Raw genomic sequence first — 20,265 nt, forward strand, 5'->3', positions numbered from 1 at the left:
CACTGCAACCTCCGCCTCCCAGGCTCAAGCCATCCTTTCACCTCAGCCTCCTGAGTAGCTGGAACTACAGGTGAATACCAGCATGCCTGGCTAATTTTTGATTTTTTGTAGAGACAGGGTTTTGCCATGTTGTCCAGGCTGGTCTCGAACTCGTGAGCTCAAGTAATCCACTTGCGCAGGCCCCCCAAAGTGCTGGGATTACAGGTTTGAGCCACCACACACCTGGCTGGCAACATTCTTTAAATAATTTTCCACAAATGTGGATCTTCCTTGGCCCCCAGTTTGCCTCAGCCTCTTTCTATCCTGAGGGATCTTCATCTCTCTTCTCTTCTCTCTTCCTCACTTTGAAAAGTAAAAGCATCCAACCAACCATTAACAAAACAAGCCTTTCCTGGCCTCATACAGAGCCTGTGCCTTACTCCTCTGAATCCTAAGAACCACTCACTCAAAACCCAGGCAAGATAGGAGAGGTAGAATAGCTCCCCTCCACCCCAGACATTTACCAAGTGCTCTCCCCAAGAGGGATTCTTCAATAAGAGCTTTCAAAGACTATTTTGGCAAAGGCATTCATCTTCCTGGGGCCTTCAAAAGGGACTAGAGTTCACCTCTATTTATTCTTTTCTGAATTCAAAGTCAGAGTATTTTCTCCTCTACCATTCTTTTTCCTGTGACATGTCAGCTTTATTTTCTAAAGTTGCCATTTTCCCTTTAACTAGCTGGGCATAGCCAAGGTCTCAGAGTAAGGTCTCAGGGTTCTTCCCATATCCCACCATACCTAGCATTCTACCTTGTTCCCAGTTTTCCTGAATAATCTCCTGTTTTGATTATTCTGAGTTTTGGCTGTGGCTTGCTTGAAAATTCTAATGAAGGTTCTGCTTAAACTAAGATCACTTTGATCTTATTCCTCATTCCTTGCCAATTCTTTTAGTGTCTCCCATATGAGTACTTTCTCCTCTGCCTTTTTCTATACTCCCCCACGAAGGCTAGGAAACAACTTTTTTTTTTTTTTTTTTTTTTGGAGACGAAGTCTTGCTCTTGTCCCCCAGGGTGGAATGTGATGGCACAATCTTGGCTCACTGCAACCTTGCCTCCCAGGTTCAAGCGATTCTCCTGCCTCAGCCTCCAAGTAGCCTCCCGAGTAGTATAACAGGCACCCAACACCATGCCCACTTAATTTTTGTATTTTTAGCAGAGACAGGGTTTCACCACGTTGGCCAGGCTGGTCTCGAACTCCTGACCTCAGGTGATCTGCCCGCCTCGGCCTCCCAAAGTGCTGGGATTACAGGCATGAGCCACCGTGCCCGGCCGGGAACAACTTTAAAAAAAAAATTAGGCCAGGTGCGGTGGCTCACGCCTGTAATCCCAGCACTTTGGGAGGCTGAGGTGGGTGGATCATGAGGTCAGGAGATCAAGACCATCTTGGCTAACACGGTGAAACCCCATCTCTACTAAAAATACAAAAAATTAGCCAGGCGTGGTGGTGGGCACCTGTAGTCCCAGCTACTCGGGAGGCTGAGGCAGGAGAATGGCGTGAACCCAGGAGGCAGAGCTTGCAGTGAGCCGAGATTGTGCCACTGTACTCCAGCCTGTGTGACAGAGCGAGACTCTGTCTCAAAAAATAAATAAATAAATAAATAAATAAATAAATAAATAAATTAGTATGTATCTTTCACAATATATCTGTTTTTAATTTTTTCTCCATTAGAAGGTAATGGGATATTTTTGAGTAGAGATTTTTTAGAGTCTGATAACTAGGAAAAAGGAAATTGAATCAGTTCTTTGATGTAATATTATAATTGGTTACTAAAAATGCAATAATTTCCAAAACAAAAGTGTACAATATGTAGTACATTTTATCCAAGATCAAATATTCATATTACAAAAAATATTGAGTCTTTTAAAAACAATAGTTATGAGTAAGTGACACATTTTTTAAAAGAAACTTTTCAAGCATATTATCTTTTTAAAGAATAAAATAGTAAATTTTTTAGTGTCATAACTTATCCTAAATGTTATTACATCACATACATGCTTTATTTCCATTTGAATAACTTACCATAATCTAGATTATAGCAATGAGTCACACATTGTAGATTACTTACTAAGAAGGCAATAAAGCCAAAAGAATAAAATTCCAGAGTATAAGAATACAACAAAATCTCCTGCCACTTCTGTTTTCCATTATATGAACTTTTATTGGCCTTCATCTGCTAATCCTGTGTTACCACAATCATGTGGAAGCAGTGGTTAAATGGTTATATGATTGGGCTTTGAAGTTAGTCTGCCTGGATTGAAATCCCAGCTCTGCTTCTTACTAACTGTGTGGCCTTAGCTAAGTTATTAAACATCGCTATGCCTCAGTTGATACATCTGTAAAACTGGTGTAATAATTGAGACATATAGTGACTAAAACTATGATTAGGCCAGAGTAAGAGTTTAATAGATATTAATCTCAATTAATGTATTGCTGATCTCCCATGTGTGTGGCCTCTGCTTAGGTTTTGTTAATGCCTATGAATCACCATTCTCCTTCCTTCTTTCTTGCTGGCAGAACCTGTCTTCCATGACAGAGGTCAAATGTCTGATGCTCATTTTTCCAAGCACCCCTTATACTGGAACATGAGTATGTGGCCTGACAATAGGATATGCTAGCAGGAGGGAGGCGCAAGAGAAGGAAGTGGTGGTTTTGGGATCATTCAGAAAAAAGATTTTTCTCCTGGAAAAGAGAAGTCTGGAAAATCCCCATTCTTCTTTCCTATCATGGTGTCAGAAGCTGAGGGAGGCTCTGTGACTGTCAGGTAAAAGGTGTGAGGGCAGTCAAAAAGCAAAGGGTAGTAGAGCTGAAAGGTAGAAAGAGCTGGCATCCCCGATGACACTGGTAACTCAGGAGCCAACCCAGGAGCATCTAACTCCAGACTTCACTGTGAGAAGTCATGAAAGCCCCTATTCTTTAAGCCACTTTAACAGTTGGGTATCCTGTTACTTCCAGCTGAAGCTGATAACGATTGATAAAGGCACTTCAGAAAATAGCATTGACATTTCTAAAAAGTGTCAATCAATCTTTGGAAACATGTACATAAAGTGGTTTAATCTGTAAGCTATGTAACATTTTGATGAACATATTATTATTATTTTCAGCCCTTCTTTTCCAAATAAAAGGATCATGTTTAGCTTAATAAGCTAGCGGGGGAAAGACCTATCGAAAAATATCCATCCAAAGTAGACAAGCCTACCTTAAAAAGAAAAAAGGGAAAAAGTAAAGTAATTGTTTAGGTTTTTAAAGCTTTTCTTAAAGTGTGTGCTAGACCACACATGTGCTAACTATGGCAGTTTCATATTTGTATCCCTGCATTATTAAGCTTCTGTGTCCAAAGGACCACTTTCTGTCTTCCTATATTTTTCTTTATACTTGGCACCTAGGAGTTCATCATTTTCTGAGGGTTCTTTAAATAGTTCACTAGCTCTCAAATTAATTTCTGGTTATACGAGTGGATTTTTCAAACAATACAAGAATAGAAAGTGTCTTAATTTCTCTATGACCACACAGCATCTTTATGCCATAAGACTTAAGTTGCTTACATTACCTTTAAAAAGCCCCTAATAGCTAATGAAAACCAAGTGATAACATAGTTTAAAAGGTAAATTTTATACTTAAGCATCATTTCCCTTTGGTCAAACACTGATGTCCCAGAGGACAGAATATTAAGCTTAAAATACAAGGTTAAACAGTGTTATTTTCTGAATAGCATTTAAAATAAACAGATTTAAAAGCTGGTTATGTAATACAATGCATTAAATGTTTAATACCTGACCTAATTTCATTGACTGTAGACATTGAACATGTGCGCAAGGTGGGCTAAGTTTGACAGCAACTATTTAACCGGTCAAACATCCTGGATTTTTTTCAGGTTATGGTAATTACTGGAATCATTTATAGTTAGAGGGAAAACTAGATTCACATATACTATTACTCTCCTTTAAAAAAAAGGCTCATGTCTGAAGACTGTAACTTATGTGGAAAATATCTGGATGAAAAGAGATAAACATTCTTGATTGTGCATCATGTACTTTGCACCTTAAAACAATCATTGCCAATACCTACCACTTATACAGCACATACGATTTATCAGCGATAAGGCAAGGTATTCTACAAATATAGCTTCAATTACCACAACAATCCTATCAGATGGGTAGAATTATTCCTTAGTTTTTTAATAGAGAAGCCTCAGAGAAGTAAAGTAATTTTTCCATGATTTCTTGGTAGAAAACATGAATACAGGTTGGTCTGATTCCAAAGCCCTTGTTGCTAATTACTGTGTAATTGTAACAACCCATTTCACCCTCACCCCAGGCCCACACTTAGCCCTACCTCCACAGGTTTAGTTAAGTGTAGTGCTGGGGTAGTTAGTTCCTTTCTGGATGGTTTCTGGTAAGAACCTCCTTTCAAGGTTCAGGGTAGCATGTTGTCCGTTGCTATGGATTGAATGTTTGTATCCCCCACTCCCCAAAATTGATACGTTGAAACTATAATACTGAATGTGATGGTATTTAAGCATGGGGTCTTTGGGAGGTGATTAGGTCATAAAAGTGGAGCCCTCATGATGGGATTATTGCTCTTATAAGAAGAGACATGACAGTGGGGAGGGCATGGTCAGTAACTAGCACTAGAAAGTCGGCAGAGCAAGAGCAAAGAAAAATTCCTTTGTTCCTAGGAAATCTAGTCCTCAAAGCCACTCAGTCAAAGCAGGCACTTTATAGCAAAGAAGGAGCAGAGGAAAGGAAAAGGACTCAGGTTTAAGTGACTGGAATAATTCCTATTTGATTCTTGGCAGCACAAATGTGACAAGCTGCAACTCAAATGACTAGATGTAAAACCTTGTGCCTTGAAACAACCAGATAAACACTCCTCGGCCTTTGTTGTATGCATTCAAAGGATTAATGATGTGAGTTTACTGGTGCAGAGAATCATCATAAGACTTTGCCTGAAGACGTTTTTCAGTGGTGTCTTTGTAGAAGTCACCCCCTCCCCACCCCTCCACCTTCAGCCTAAAAATGCTACATATAGTGGAACATTATGTGACCTGGGGATTTCTAAATCTGAAGTCTCTCCAGGAACTCATCTTGAAACGTGGGCAAGTCAAGGTCAAAAGTAAGACCATTCCCTCTGGCAGACAACACAGTTATTGGGGAGCACCTGGGGAGGTTTGGCATTATTTGCTTGAAAGACGTCATTCACGAAATTGCCTTCCTGGGGAAGTGTTTCCAGGAGATCTCATTGTTCTTGCACCCTTTCCACCTCTTGGTGGCCTGTCATGCTACCAAGAATGATACGGTGGGCTTCTTCAAGGGAATGGGCTCACCTGGCTATCAGAGTGAAGGCATGAGTGAGGTCATCCACAGCTGAACTAGATCCAGAATACCTGAAAGCACAGTGTATTTGTGTATTGGAAGCATGTGTTTTTGCTTTTCAGAAATGATATCAAATAACTTCAGAGAAGATTATTTACTGCTCTATTGTCAAAAACTGAAGGGAAGGGTCAGGGAAAAGACAGCAGGTTATGTTCATGGCAGGCACCTCTCGGCACAGTCCAGTTCTAAGGAAACATTTCCATGTTCTCCTTATTGGCTGCCACATCCTCTGAAATCAGCATAGGCCATGGAGGAAGGAGTCCTGCTTTGTCGCATCTTCTATCCTGGGGTTTAATATTCATGAGTGAATAAGCATTTTGTACAAGACACCCTAAGACTCCTGCAGCAGCGCACCAAGCCCAGGGGCATACTTGAATCTAGCGGTTCCTGAGGCCTTATTTTTAACTGACTTGAAATACAGTTAGGAAGAATGGCACAAAAAGAACTTAGTTGTCTCTCCTGTGCATCTATGTTCCAACTTTTCACTGATGGCTCTGAGAGCTCTCAGACTTGGCTGACTCTAAGTATAACTGGTGTGTTTTGTATTCTAGCCTGCAACTGGCTTAGTCTTCTTCTCTAAAAGCTCGGGATTTGAGAATGAAAGATCTCTTCAGCAGAAAAACATGTACACACTCAAAATTTTGCTGGCAGTTTTAGGGCGTTTAGACCCTTCTCCTCAGGGACCTAGGCACCTTACGTGAGGAAGTCCTGCTCTTCTCAGGACTGGTCACCCAGGCCCTGATGTTGATCATTTCTGGTTCCATGTCCTGTGCAAGACCAAAGCTTACCAAGATAGCTTTTTCTCTTTACATGGCAGATTGTGTTGCCCCTATGCCTCCTAGAACTCTGGGAAATGCCCACCGTTTCTCTCCTGGGCTTCAGGACAGAATTTCTTGGTTTCTCTGATGATCAGCACTCTCCTCAAAATGCAGATCAGGAAGGGATGAACCATTTTCTTGGTTTGGCCTGGATAAAGTTAGCACTATCTGGCTTTTAGGCCCCAGGCAGGCAGCCTAATAAATCTTTTCCTTGAAATTCTAGTCTCCAAAAGTATTGCCCTTTGTCCTGCTGGTAATAATGTAGGAAACTAGCAACAAGGCTTCTAGGGATTTCCTGAAAACAGTGGCTCTGATACTGCTTGTGTTTTTCATCAGTGTCCACCCTCAAGTGGATCCTCGCACTACTCCCTTCAATCCTACAGCTTGCCATCTGAGCAACTGACGAAGATGTGCCAGACCTAGGTTAAACTTTAAAACATGCTTGACCATTGTATTTCCTGATCCTTTCAGAACAGCATTCTACAATTTGACTTATGGGGCCCTCAAATATAGCTGAAAATTGAGTTAGAGGTATAAGAATGCCTTAAAACGTGCCAGCTTATGAGGCCATCAATTAGGTTGGTTGGCTCCAGAGTTAACCTGCCAGGAATAGATACTATAGATGTTATTCTTACACTGTAAAACACTGTGAAATCAGATTACTTTTAAATGATGTATCACAAAGTCATGGAAAAAAGCAGTGGTGAATATGGAATCCCAGGTCTTATATCCCAGCTTTTATACTAAAAATGGCTACAGTGTTTTCACTCTGCCTGTAAAATGGGAGCTAATATCCTCCAACATGCCCACCTCATGTTGGTTAAAAGGATTAAGCAAAATAATAGTTTGTAATTTATAATTCTATACAAAGCAAAGATCTTATTATTTATAAGGAAGAAACATGAAAGAGCTTGCTTCCCTCCTCTCTCCACCATGTGGGAGTAAAACAAGAAGGCATCCTTCTGCAAATCAAGAAGAGGGCCCTCACCAGGAACCAAATGGCTGGCACTTGATCTTGGACTTCTCAAATTTCTGTTGTTTAAGCCACCCAGTTTATATTTTTGTTATAGCACTCCAAACTAAGATATGCGCTGATACTCTATCTTGTAAAAGCAATGTTGTTCTGTTCCCCCAAGACTTTGCTCAATTCTTGTCCTACTTACCCTGTGGACAACCATCTTTGTAGTAAATGGAGTCTACCCAATTTTAAGACTTATATAAAACTACAGTAATCAAGAGAATGTGATGTAGGCAAATGTTTCGATTATAAATTATTAGAATGGATTGTCCAGAAATAAACACACACACACATATGGTCTAATCATTTTCAACAAAAGCACTAAATTAATTCAATGGGGAAGAGAAAGTCTTTTAAATAAACGGTGGTACCACATTGGGTATCTGTATAAAACAAAGGGAATCTTGACTCCTTACATCTTTCCTAAAAAACTTAATTCAAGATACGTCATATACTTACTTATGAAAGCTTCAAATAATAAAACTTCTAAATGAAAACATGGCAACTTCACAAATGTGGAGTTGTGGTACATTAAACTATAAAAGAAAAATACTGGTAAGTTAGATGTCTCAAATAAAAATTTTCTTCTCTTCAAAAGATACCATTAAGAAAATAGATAGATAAGAAATAGGAGGAAAACATTAGTTACATATATCTGACAAATCGTTTTTCAGAATATATAAACAACTCATGAAAATCAACAATAAAACAACAATCCAATACAAAAATGGGTAAAAGACTTGAACAACACTTCATAAATCATGTACAAATGGTCAATAACTGAAAGGTACTGAACGTGATTCATTACCAAAAAAACACAAATTGAAATCCATGTGAGCTGCCACCTCACATCCCCTAGAACAGTTAAAATAAAAAATACTGCTTTACTAAATGTTGGCAAGGATGTGAAGCAACAGGAAGCATCATATACTGCTGGTAAAGTTAAACATACTCCTAGCTAAGAAAAATGAAAGCATATGTTAATAAAATGCCTTTTAAAGAATGCTTATAGCAGCCTTATTCATAATAACGAAAAGCTGCAAACAACCTAAATATCTATCAACAGGAGCGCTAATAAGCAAATTGTGGTATATTTACACAATGAAATACTACTATATAGTGGGCTGTTCTTAAACAGTTTGTTTCTAAAATCTCTTGATTTTAGAGGATTGAATTAAAAGAATTTAGGGAAGGGGGTAATGAAGAGAGGTTGATTAATGAGTGCAGACATACAGTTAGATAGAAGAAGTAAGATCTGACCTGGGAGAAGGCTTTCATACCAAAAAAGTGCAAGATTTTGCTTATTTATATTGGCAGAAGCCTATGGAAAATAATGAATTCCAAGTGTGGCAGACCAGGGATGAAGGAATATTTTGATGTGTCCAAGATATTAATATGAACATATTTACCAGAGACCATAATTCACTGTGCTTGCTTTGAACATCTGGGAGTGGCTGTCAAGGTTTGCTCAGTTGGTTGGTTGAAACTAAATACAGTTGAGATGTTAGAAATGTCTTGATTTTAGAGGAATGAATTAAAAGACTTAGGGAAGGGGGTAATGAAGAGAGGTTGATTAATGAGTGCAGACATACAGTTAGATAGAAGAAATAAGACTCAGTATTTGACAGATAAGTAGGGTGACTATAGTTAACAATAATCTATTGTATATTTCAAAATAACTAGAAGAGAACAATTTGAATGTTCATAGCATAAAGATAAATATTTAAGGTGATGGATATCCTGACTATCCTGATTTGATCTTTACACATTACACATTCATATAAATGTATCAAATTATCACATGTACCCTGAAAATATGTACATCTAGTATGTATCAATTTTTAAGGAAGACTTAGGGAATAGTACTGTAGGAATAGATTTATCATGTGTGAACCAGTCATCTCCTTTCAAAGGTGTTCTGAGAGGGTCAAAGGACCTTCTTTTTACTAAAGCATTGAGAAAACATAGGGAATGCCAGAATCCTTTAAAACCTCTGTAGCTGCTATTCTATAAGCCTGGGGACGAAGATGTTGCCATTGCATGAAACCCCTAATTTTCTAATGGAAATAGTAAGATCCCAAAGGGATAGAGGCCAGGTGATACTACTGAGCCATCAGAGATGAGATACCTGTTGTTACCATGATACCAGCAGGACGTATCATGTTGTTTGAGTAAGCGGGGATTTTTAGGAGTTGATAATTAATCAGTGTCCCTGTAATTGAAATGGAGAGTCTACTAAGATTCTACTTAATTTGTACAGCAAAAAATTTACCAGAACTAATGAAGAGACCTGAATGTCATAACCTTAAAGGAGATTTACAGCATCTTGACATTAGCTTTTTGACTCATGGCTATTATAATGGGAAGACAAAGTGGAAGCCTTTTGAACCGCCCCTATCTACTAAAAGATTAAACCAAAGGCAATACCATAGTCCTAGGGGAATTCCAGTGATTAGTGGCACTATTAAAGAGTGCAAAGACATAAAGGTGGTGATTCTCCATCACACTTTCATTTAACCTTCTGTTTGTCCTCTGCAAACAGAAGGTTATCTAAAATATTGCTTTTTAATTTTGAAGTATTATTTGTATTCAAGTATCTTTATTCTATTTCATTGTTTGCTATTTTTACATTCTAGTCCCTATTTGTTGCCATGATCTACCCAACACCGTAGTGTTGCATCCTACACACAAATGTACTTTAGTGAGCTCATATGTTTACATTTATGTATCATCTATGGCTTTTCTTGGTACGACAATGGCAGAGATAAATACTATCACAGAGACCATATGACTTGCAAAATCCATTAATAAAATACTTACTATCTGGCTGTATTAGCCCATTTTCATACTGCTATAAAGAATTGCCCAAGACTGGATACTTTATAAAGGAAAGGGGTTTATTTAATAAGACTCACAGTCCAACGTCGCTGGGGAGGCCTCAGGAAACTTACAATCATGGTGGAAGGTGAAGGGGAAGCAGGGCACCTTCTTAGTAAGTCAGCAGTAAGAAGTACCCGGTGGAGGGGGAAGAGCCCCTTACAAAACCATCCGATCACTTGAGAACTCACTGGCACGAGAACAGCATGGGGTAAACTGCCCCCATGATTCAATTACCTTCACCTGGTCTCTCTCTTGACACATGAGGATTATGGGGATTAAAATTGAAGATGAGATGTGGTTGGGGACTCAAAGCCTAACCATATTACTGGCCCTTTACTGAAAATGTATTAATTCTGTCTCTCGCTTTAAATTATTAAAAGGGACAATTACAGTAGTGGGGGAAAAGCATTGCTGGAGTGCTTTAGTGAAACCAATTATTAGGTAGCAGTATGCCACGGTTACGGCTCAGTTGACAGTTGCTCTACCTGTGAACTTCCTATGTTGGTGTACGATTCTTAAGATGAATATTAAGTAGAGGCGTTGAATGAAGATTTTTTCCGAATTAAATCTTGCTTTGCTTCTTCAGGACTTTAAAAACCAGACAAGCTGGCTGTAACGCAGATACAAAAGACTTTGAGACCTGAAGTCACCTTGGAGAACATCATCACGCTCCCTCATTTAACAGGAAAAAACCTGAGGCCTAGGGAGGCATCTCAGCTAAAAATACCACTATACATTTAAAAGGTGGTTTCTTCCGGTCGCAGTTGCCTTCACGTTTTCAGATCTTTCCTTTAAAAAGTGAAAGCAGGCCGGGCCCGGGGGCTCACGCCTGTAATCCCAGCACTTTGGGACGCCGAGATGGGCGGACCACGAGGTCAGGAAATCGACACCATCCTGGCTAACACGGTGAAACCCCGTCTCTACTAAAACTACAAAAAAAAAAAAAAAAAAAATTAGCCGGGCACGGTGGCGGGCGCCTGTAGTCCCAGCTACACCTGAGGCTGAGGCAGGAGAATGGCGTGAACTCGGGGGGCGGAGCTTGCAGTCAGCCGAGATCGCGCCACTGCACTCGAGCCTGGGCGACAGAGCGAGACTCCGTCTCAAAAAAAAAAAAAAAAAAAAAAAAAAAAAGCGCGAAAGCAGAACACATACAGGCCAAGCGCCAGAAAACTCGGAATTGGCTTTATTTCCTTTTTTTCTAGTTGGGCTCAGTTATGACTTTCGGTAATGTACACAAGTGCCGTCCTTTTCCAGAAACAAACGCTTAAAAAAAAAAAAGCTTATCCGAGACACAAGGATAGACAAATCTCCCCTCCCTGCCCCGTCCCTCACCCTCGCCAATAGCTACAGGCGCTGCCCGCCGTCCGTAACCCGGACCAATCCGCAGCCTGCTGCGGGCCTGACGGGAGGGGCGGAGACGCCGTTGCCAGAGAAGCCACTAGCCGGTTACTAGCTGAGCTTTTGTTCCACTTGAGGGGGGATTCTTCCGCGGCAAGCAGGTCTAGGAATTCGCCTGCTTCCCATCTCGCGTCCCTTGCCTTCCTTCCTACTCTACCCACTGTAGTGCCTCCTGCGTCCCGCTCCCTCCTAGCCGACCCAGAGCCCAGGAAGGATTGCCAGAGTTTCCACTGCAGTAGCCGTGGTGCCTCTGACCCTTTTTATAGCGCGGCGACGGCGGGCTGACGTCACGACGACGTGCGGACGCAGCGGCGGGGGCGTAGGTACGCCTTTTGGGTTGGGGACGACTTTGTGGGGAGCAAAGCTGTTGCTGGGCGTTTACCGTGGGCGCCCCTGGAGGTGTGGAGGTGAGGGCCGTGGTGGGTCCCGGAAATAAAAGGCCCTCGCGCCCACCCAGCCCCCTCCGCGTAAACCCTCCACCTCCCTCAGGCTGACTACCTGGCCTGGGAAAAGGGCGGCGAGACTCGCTCTTAGGAAGGGTGTGGTCCCTGGGACATCAGGGCAGATGTTAGCGTGAGGTGGGCTTGTCCAGAACCAAGTCCTGACCGGGCCGTTCCTGGATATGGTTGCGTTTCTTTCAGAAATAGTGACCTCTTAATCACTGGGCTGGCTTTTAAGCGCCCCTCATGTTATGTATCAGATTGTGGGAAGCCCTGGGGGCTTTGTAAGTGAGGCATATTCCAGGAATCCTCAGGAAATAATTCCTTCTCCAGGATTCCTCTAGGTCCCAGCATCTATAGGCGACCCCTGTAGTGCGGGATTGGCCTGGGGTCGTGGAGAGTGCTAAAGGCCGACTTGTGTTCAGTCCCAGCTCTGCCACTGAACCCGCTGTGTGGCCTTGTCTAGGTCACTTAACCTTCCTGGCTTGCTTACTGATAACTGTAAAATAGAGACAGTAATCATCACTTTGGGGTGGTTGTAATACGAGATTAAATAAGCGCAGGGCCATTAAGGTGGCACCGAATGAAGGTGGTTAGTGAGTGGTGGTGCTTGTTGTTTACTGAGAATAACCATACTGGGGCTGCTGTTGGGGATAAAGTCTATTTTGAAGACAGTTTCTTCATCACCCAACGCATTTCAAGTGTACGGTTTCAAGTGTTTTTGAATGAATGAGGTTCTTGGAGTTTTAAGTGCAACTTAGTTATGGTTAAAGAAACAAACCGCAGAAAACCTGTCTGCTTTTGAAATTGTGATGTTCCGCTTATAGTAAGAATGGCCTGATCTTGTTTGTGATCTGCTTTTTGCTTCTCTTTTTCATCTTCTAATTTCACAATGGATGTGTATTTATAGTGTAGTTTTTCTATGCTAAAAGTTCCCTGTGACAAACTTCAGAACAACAGAATTTAGTGATCTGGTCGCGGTGTGCTCTCCCTCTTTAGAATTGTAGTCTGTGCTTTTAGGTAGCTCAATCTTTATTCATTACTCATTTCCTTCATTTCCTTGTGTAGAACAGTCTTCATCTTTTGAATCTAAATTGAATTTATGAGTATTAAAACCTGACTGAATTAAGGCAAGTTTGTGTGTTACTTTTTGCTTTGTAGATTTTTATATTTATGTGTTAGTATCTCATGACTTTTTTTTTTTTTTTTTTTTGAGATGGAGTCTTGCTCTGTCGCAGTGGAGTGCAGTGGCGCGATCTGGGCTCACTGCAACCTTCGCCTCCAGAGTTCAAGTGATTCTCCTGCCTCATCCTCTCGAGTAGTCCGGACTACAGGCGCCCACCACCAGGCTCAGCTACTTTTTGTATTTTTAGTAGAGACGGGTTTTCACCATCTCATGACTTTTAATTCAAAGCTAAGTTCCACCAATTCCTTACTTGTAACCTTGGGCAAGCTGTTTAACCCTTCTAAGATTTAATTTCCTTATTTATAGCTTTTTAATAGCAACCTTGTGAAGCTTTTGTGAGATGTTTATAAGGTCAGTCAGTGCTCTGCTCAGTAAATGGCAACAGCTGTCATGTTGAAGGAAAGGAATGTGCTTTATGTTTATCTGGTAAAGAATGGTGGCTTTATTTGGGATTAGACAGTATTCTGACCATCTTTGGCCCAGCCTTTTTCCGGGTAATTGGGCTCTGTATGGACACTTAAAAGTGTCTGAGTTTAAACAATAAATAATTTAGTCACCTTAACTTATATTTGAGAACCTAATCTATGCTCTCCACTGTGTTAGGTAATTTTTTAGGGCAGAGAGTGATGCTTATATTTGTCCTTACAGTTAATAGCAAGTTTAAAAGAAAACTAAAATATGAGCATTTATGGAGCAATTTAATTCTAAACTATAGGATTCTGAAAATACCTTTTTTTAGAGTTCTTGGTGGGCTGGAGAAATCAGGGCAACACTTTGAGAAGGAAATGGGATGTTGGCTTTGAAGTACATGCCGTGTTTACAGACCAGTCACTCTTGCTGTCAACTCTTCTGCCTACATTATCCAATCTGCAGCCCATCTTTTAAATATACATCCTTCTTTATTCATTGGAGAAAGGCATTAGTGAATTAGTTATCTAATATAATCTCTCTGTATCAGAAAATGTTTTTTCCACTTTGGTAGCTTTTACCCATAAGATTTATTTTCCAGCTTTTTGCCTGTTTCCAAGCTTCCTGTCCTTTTTTTTTTTCCCCCATACAATTACCTCTCTAGTAAACTTTTGTCTAGTGTCCAGAATAGTAAGGGGAAAAAAACAGCATTCCTGTATCTACTTTGTGTTCCTTGCTGAATATTTCATGGTGACTTTTTTCAGTGGAAGCTGTGTTTGAAGCCAGTGGAAATTAGTTTTCTAAGAATTCGTGTTTGGCAAAACAAAATCTGCAGGATTTGTATGCTATTCTCTTCAGAGAGATTGCTTTAAAATACGTATTTGTCTGAAGTTGGTTAGTTTACTTAGTCTGATCTAGGTGTTAAGGAAGGTCATGTACCATGATTTTCCTTTTTCTCTGGCCATGGCTAGCATCATGGTCCCTGAACAGTTATCCCCAAATGCTTGCTGTTGGCCAAAATGGAACATAGTTTAGTGAATGTAGCTGGATCAGCATAGCCTACAGAGCACTCCTGGAAAAGATTTTAAGTACATGTCCTCTTGGCAGTAGACTGGCAAAATTGTCTCTGTATAGGAAATTTAAATCTTTAAACATTTTAAAATGTTTTAAAATTGCTCATCTTTAAGGATTTTTAAATGGTTTTTAAAAATTTTTTATTTCCATAGATTTTTTGGAAACAGGTGGTGGTTGGTTACATGAGTAAGTTCTTGAGTGGTGATTTGTGAGATTTTGGTGCACCCATTCCTGAGCAGTGTACACTGAATCCAATTTGTAGTCTTTTATCACTCAGCCACTTCCCACCCTTTCACACTGAGTCTCCAAAGTCCACTGATTCATTCTTATGCCTTTGCATCCTCATAGCTTAGCTCCTACTTATGAGTGAGAACATATGATGTTTGGTTTTCTATTGCTGAGTTACTTCACTTAAAGTTAAGTCTTCTATTCCATCCATGTTGCTGTGAATGCCATTAATTTATTCCTTTTTATGGCTGAGTAGTATTCTATCATATATATGTATATGTGTATCACAGTTTTTTTACTCATTGATTGATGGACATTGTGTTGCTATAAACATCCATGTGCAAGTATCTTTTCCATATAATGACTTCTTTTCCTCTGGGTAGATGCCTAGTAGTGGGATTGCTGGATCAAATGGTAGCTCTACTATTAGTTCTTTAAGGAATCTCCATACTGTTTTCCATAGTGGTTGTACTAGTTTACATTCCCACCAACAGTGTAGAAGTGTTCCCTTTTCACCGCATCCATGCCAACGTCTGTTACTATTTTTTGATTATGGCTGTTTTTGCAGGAGTAACGTGGTATCACATTGTGGTTTTGATTTGCATTTCCCTGATGTGATGTTCAGCATTTTTTTTGTGTTTCTTGGCCATTTGTATATATTCTTTTGAGAATTGTCTATTCATGTCCTTAGCCCACTTTTTGATGGGATGGTTTGTTTTTTTTCTTGCTAATTTGAGTTCATTGTAGGTTTTGGATATTAGTCTTTTGTCAGATGTATAGATTGTGAAGATTTTCTCCCACTCTGTGGGTTGTCTGTTTACTCTGCTGACTATTCCTTTTGCCATGCAAAAGCTCTTTAGTTTAGTTAAGTCTCAGTTATTTATCTTTATTTTTATTGAATTTATTTTTGGGTTCTTGGTCATGAAATTTTTGCCTAAGCCAATATCTAGAAGGGTTTTTCTGATGTTATCTTCCAGAATTTTATAGTTTCAGGTCTTAGATTTATATAGTTTCAGGCCTAGATTTAAGTCTTTGATCCATCTTGAGTTGATTTTTATATAAGGTGAGAGATGAGGATCCAATTTCATTCTCCTACATGTGGCTTGCCAGTTATCCCAGCACCATTTGTTGAATAGGGTGTCTTTTCCCCACTTTATGTTTTCGCTTGCTTTGTCAAATATCAGTTGGCTGTAAGTATTTGAGTTTATGTCTGGGTTCTCTATTCTGTTCCATTGGTCTGTGGGCCTATTTTTATACCAGGACCATGCTGTTTTGGTGACTGTGGCCTTGTAGTATAGTTTGAAATTGGGTAATGTGATGTCTTTTCACCTAGTCTTGCTTTGGCTATGTGGGCTCTTTTTTGGTTCCATGTGAATTTCAGGATTGTATTTTCTAGTTCTGTTAAGAATGAGGATGGTATTTTGATGCGAATTACATTTAAATTATAGATTGTTTTTGGCAGTATGGCCCTTTTCACAATGTTGTTTTGACCCATCCATGAGCATGGGATGTGTTTCCATTTGTTTTTGTCATCTATGATTTCTTTCAGCAGTGTTTTATAGTTTTCCTTATACAGATCTTTCACCTCCTTGGTTAGGTATATTCCTAAGTATTTTATTTTATTTTGTTTTGTTTTTGCAGCTATTATAAATAAAAGTGGTTGAGTTCTTGATTTGATTATCAGCTTGGTCACTGTTGGTGTATAGCAGTGCTACTGATTTGTGTACATTAATTTTGTATTCTGAAACTGCTGAATTTATCAGTTCTAGGAGCTTTTTGGAGGAGTCTTTAGGGTTCTCTAGGTATAGATTCATACCATCAGCAAACAGCAACAGTTTGACTTCCTCTTTACCGATTTGGATGCCCTTTATTTCTTTCTCTTCTCTGCTCTGGCTAGGACTTCCAGTACTATGTTGAATATAAGCGGTGAGAGTGGGCATCTTTGTCTTGTTTCAGTTCTCAGAGGGAATGCTTTCAACTTTTCCCCACTCAGTATTATGTTGGCTATGGGTTTGTCATTGATGACTTTTGAGGTATGTCCCTTGTATGCTGATTTTGCTGGGGGTTTTAATCATAAAGGGATGCTAGATTTTGTCAAACACTTTTTCTGCATCTATTGAGATGATCATGTGATTTTTGTTTTTAATTCTGTTTATGTGGTGTATCACATTTATTGACTTGTGGGTGTTAAACCATCCCTGCATCCCTGGTGTGAAACCCACTTGATCATGGTGGATTATCTTTTTGATATGTTGTTGGATTCGGTTAGCTAGTCTTTTGTTAAGGTTTTTTTTTCTTTTTTTTTTTTTTGAGATGGACTCTCGCTCTGTTGCCAGGCTGGAGTGCAGTGGCACGATCTTGATCCTCTGCAACCTCTGCCTCCTGATTCAAGCACTTCTCTGCCTCAGCCTGGGATTACAGGATGCCCAGCTAATTTTTGTATTTTTAGTAGAGACAGGGTTTCACCATCTTCACCAGACTGGTCTTGAACTCCTGACCTCGTGATCCACCCACCTGGGCCTCCCAAAGTGCTGGGATTACAGGTGTGAGCCACCACGCCCGACCTTTTAAGAATTCTTGCATCTGTGTTCATCAGGGATGTTGATCTATAGTTTTCCTTTTTGGTTATGTCCTTTCCTGGTGTTGGTATTAGGGTGACACTGGTTTCATAGAATGATTTAGAGAGGATTTAGAGAGGATTTAGAGAGGATTCTCTCTTTCTGTATCTTGTGGAATAGTGTCAATAGGATTGGTACCAATTCTTCTTTGAATGTCTGGTAGAATTCAGCTGTAAATCTGTCTGGTTCTGGACTTTTTTTTTTTGTTGTTGGTAATTTTAAAAATACATGTTTTAGTCTCACTGCTTGTTATTGGTCTGTTCAGGGTTTCTAATTCTTCCTGATCTAAGCTAGGAGGGTTGTATCCAGGAATTTATCCATCTCCTCTAGGGTTTCTAGTTTATGTGTGTAAAGGTGTTCATAGTAGCCTGAGTGATCTTTTGTATTTCTGTGGTGTCAGTTGTAATATCTCCTGTTTCATTTCTAATTGAGCTTATTTGAATCTTTTCTTGATTAATCTTGCTAATGGTCTATCAATTTTATTTATCTTTTCAAAGGACCAGCTTTTTGTTTCATTTATCTTTTGTATTTTTGTTTCCAGTTTCATTTTGTTATGCTCTGATCTTGGTTATTTCCTGTCTTCGGTTGGGTTTGGGTTTGTTTTGTTCTTGTTTCTCTAGTTTCTTGAGATGTGACCTTACATTTTCTGTTTGTGTTCTTTCAGACTTTTTGATGTAGGCGTTTAAGGCTATGAACCTTTCTCTTAGCACCACCTTTGCTGTATCCCAGAGGTTTTGATAGATTGTGTCACTCTTATCGTTCAGTTTGAAGAATTTTTAAGTTATCTTTAAAAGGATTTGATCATTAAACATGTATACAGAATATGTGTCTTTGTTTCACCCACCACTGACAAGTTGTACAAAAGTACAATACATTTGTCAGTTAACAGTATATTCTACATTACTAAAAACATTGTGAAATGTCTGCTTTTCTATGCAAGAATACATTTGATCCAATAAAACGATAGCATTTCTTATAAAGTAGGACTTTTTATGCTAAAGAAAATTATTACATTTTTGTTCAACATATTTTTTGTTATACAGTTATCACAACACAAAAGCAGTGGAGTGCCTTGGAATCTGAACAGTATTTATCCTGGAGAAGATGATTGTTGACAATTTTCATGGAAATACCTGAGACAAATAGTTCTCTTCCTTGTGTGCTGAGAAATCAGTAATATAGATTCCATTTTAGAATGTTAGGTAGAAAGTCATTCTGAATTCCTGTTTTTACAGTGTATTGATTTTATTATTTATTTGTTTACCCTTTAAGATAAGTGGCAGTTACCAATTATAGGTGATGAAGCAGAAAAATTTTATGACTTTATTTTATGATAAAACTTTAGAAAAGTTGTGTATAAAATACCGATACCAAACTAGTCTTATCTTGTAAAATATTTTTTACAAATTGAAAATTTCTGTCTTCTTACATTGTTTTTTAAACCTTTATTGCAAATATAGGAACCATTTTTCTTTTAATGATCCCTGAAAAGACAAATCAAGGGGTGAATTTAAAAAAAGGTAAACAGTTTTTAGTCATTATATTTTTTAAGAGCTCTAAGCGTTATGTGTTTTCCTTCAATTTTTGCTTAGCTTTTACGAGGCTTGTAGGTGCTGAGGATTGAAATATAAAAAAGACATTCTTTCTTGAGATTCCAGTCCACAGAGAGATAAATATGACGAATATTTAAACAAGTGAAGGGTTGGTACCAGTTGCTTTCTGTATGGGATAGCTATTGCAACTGAACGAATTAGTAGATGATGGTTCTCTTGATTGCAGTGACTTATCCCGAGCATATTCTTAACTTTTAGGTTTGGTTTTTTTATTTGATTTTGTATACTTGTAATTCTTCTAGTCTATAGATAGCTCAAAATATTGTTATACCCTTGTAATAGATGTTGCATATTTGCAGCATTCAAGGGAATCATCCTAGACTAAGTTGGTTGCTTAGCAGTTCCTTTTGGACTTCAGTTTCTGGTATTTAAAAAATATGACCATACTTCATTGACCTGTTTCCTAAATATTTGTCTCTACAGTATATAGAACATTCAGATAAAATAAGTACGTTTTATGAACACTTTGGAAGGTTTCTGAATGGCTAATATAAATAATCTTCAACCTGTAATAGCACTTCTACTCTTAAGTGTTAAAAATTCTTGAATATAATATGTTTTGTAATATAGACATACAAAACTAAATTACAAGAGGTAAATATCTGAAAAAAAATGTAGAAAACCTTGAATATAACCTTTGATTTTGTGTAAACATAAAATGAAGTCAGGGAATACTATTACCATGTACTGTTAGAGTTGGGAAAACAGAGCCTTAATGGTTGCCAAAGCTCTAACTCATTACTTCAATTGGAGTAGTTTTGAAGAAATTCATAAATATTCACATTTTTAAAGTGACATCTACAGGTGTGAGTAAAAACAATTACGTTAGTAAAATTTGGAAGTAATGTCTGTCTGTTCTTTTCATTATCACCAATATTCTAGATTGAGTTGGGAATAGGAGTAAGTGAATTTACTTTTGAAAAGTCTGCTTGCAATTGAATATCCTATCCTTTGTAGCTATTGTTGCCAAGTCTTTGAAAAGTTAGATTTCTACAGATTTAGGCATAAATAACATATATTTCTTATGGCATGGGCCTAATAAGACAAACTATAAGTAACCCATGGTTTTTATATTTGTTTTATAGTCTTGCTGGGTTCAAATATTGTAATACTTCAAGAAATAGACTAATAAAGATTTTGACACTGTTGTGATTATTTAGGAATTATCAGGCCTT

The 20,265-nt window shown here is 38.8% G+C and overlaps 1 protein-coding gene across 7 annotated transcripts in view; it reads left to right on the forward strand.

Annotated features, from left to right (window-relative positions):
• Positions 1–20,265, forward strand: part of ODF2L (outer dense fiber of sperm tails 2 like) — a 119,638-nt gene that overhangs the window by 61,241 nt on the left and 38,132 nt on the right. For 3 of the 7 annotated variants that reach the window (XM_015144298.3, XM_077953374.1, XM_077953365.1), the window contains exon 1: positions 11,554–11,846. The exons of 1 other annotated variant lie outside the window; for it this stretch is intronic. Coding sequence is in view for 2 of the 6 variants with exons in the window: in XM_077953336.1 (XP_077809462.1) it covers positions 18,955–18,997 (43 nt within the window). In the remaining 4 variants the exon portion in view is untranslated. Of the gene's footprint in view, positions 1–11,553; positions 11,931–13,179; positions 18,998–20,265 lie in introns of those variants that run through there. 3 more of the 7 variants (XM_077953336.1, XM_077953345.1, XM_015144313.3) reach the window with 3 other exon arrangements.

The sequence above is a fragment of the Macaca mulatta genome, chromosome 1 (genome assembly GCF_049350105.2).
Source record: "Macaca mulatta isolate MMU2019108-1 chromosome 1, T2T-MMU8v2.0, whole genome shotgun sequence".
In the NCBI taxonomy this organism is placed as follows: domain Eukaryota; kingdom Metazoa; phylum Chordata; class Mammalia; order Primates; family Cercopithecidae; genus Macaca; species Macaca mulatta.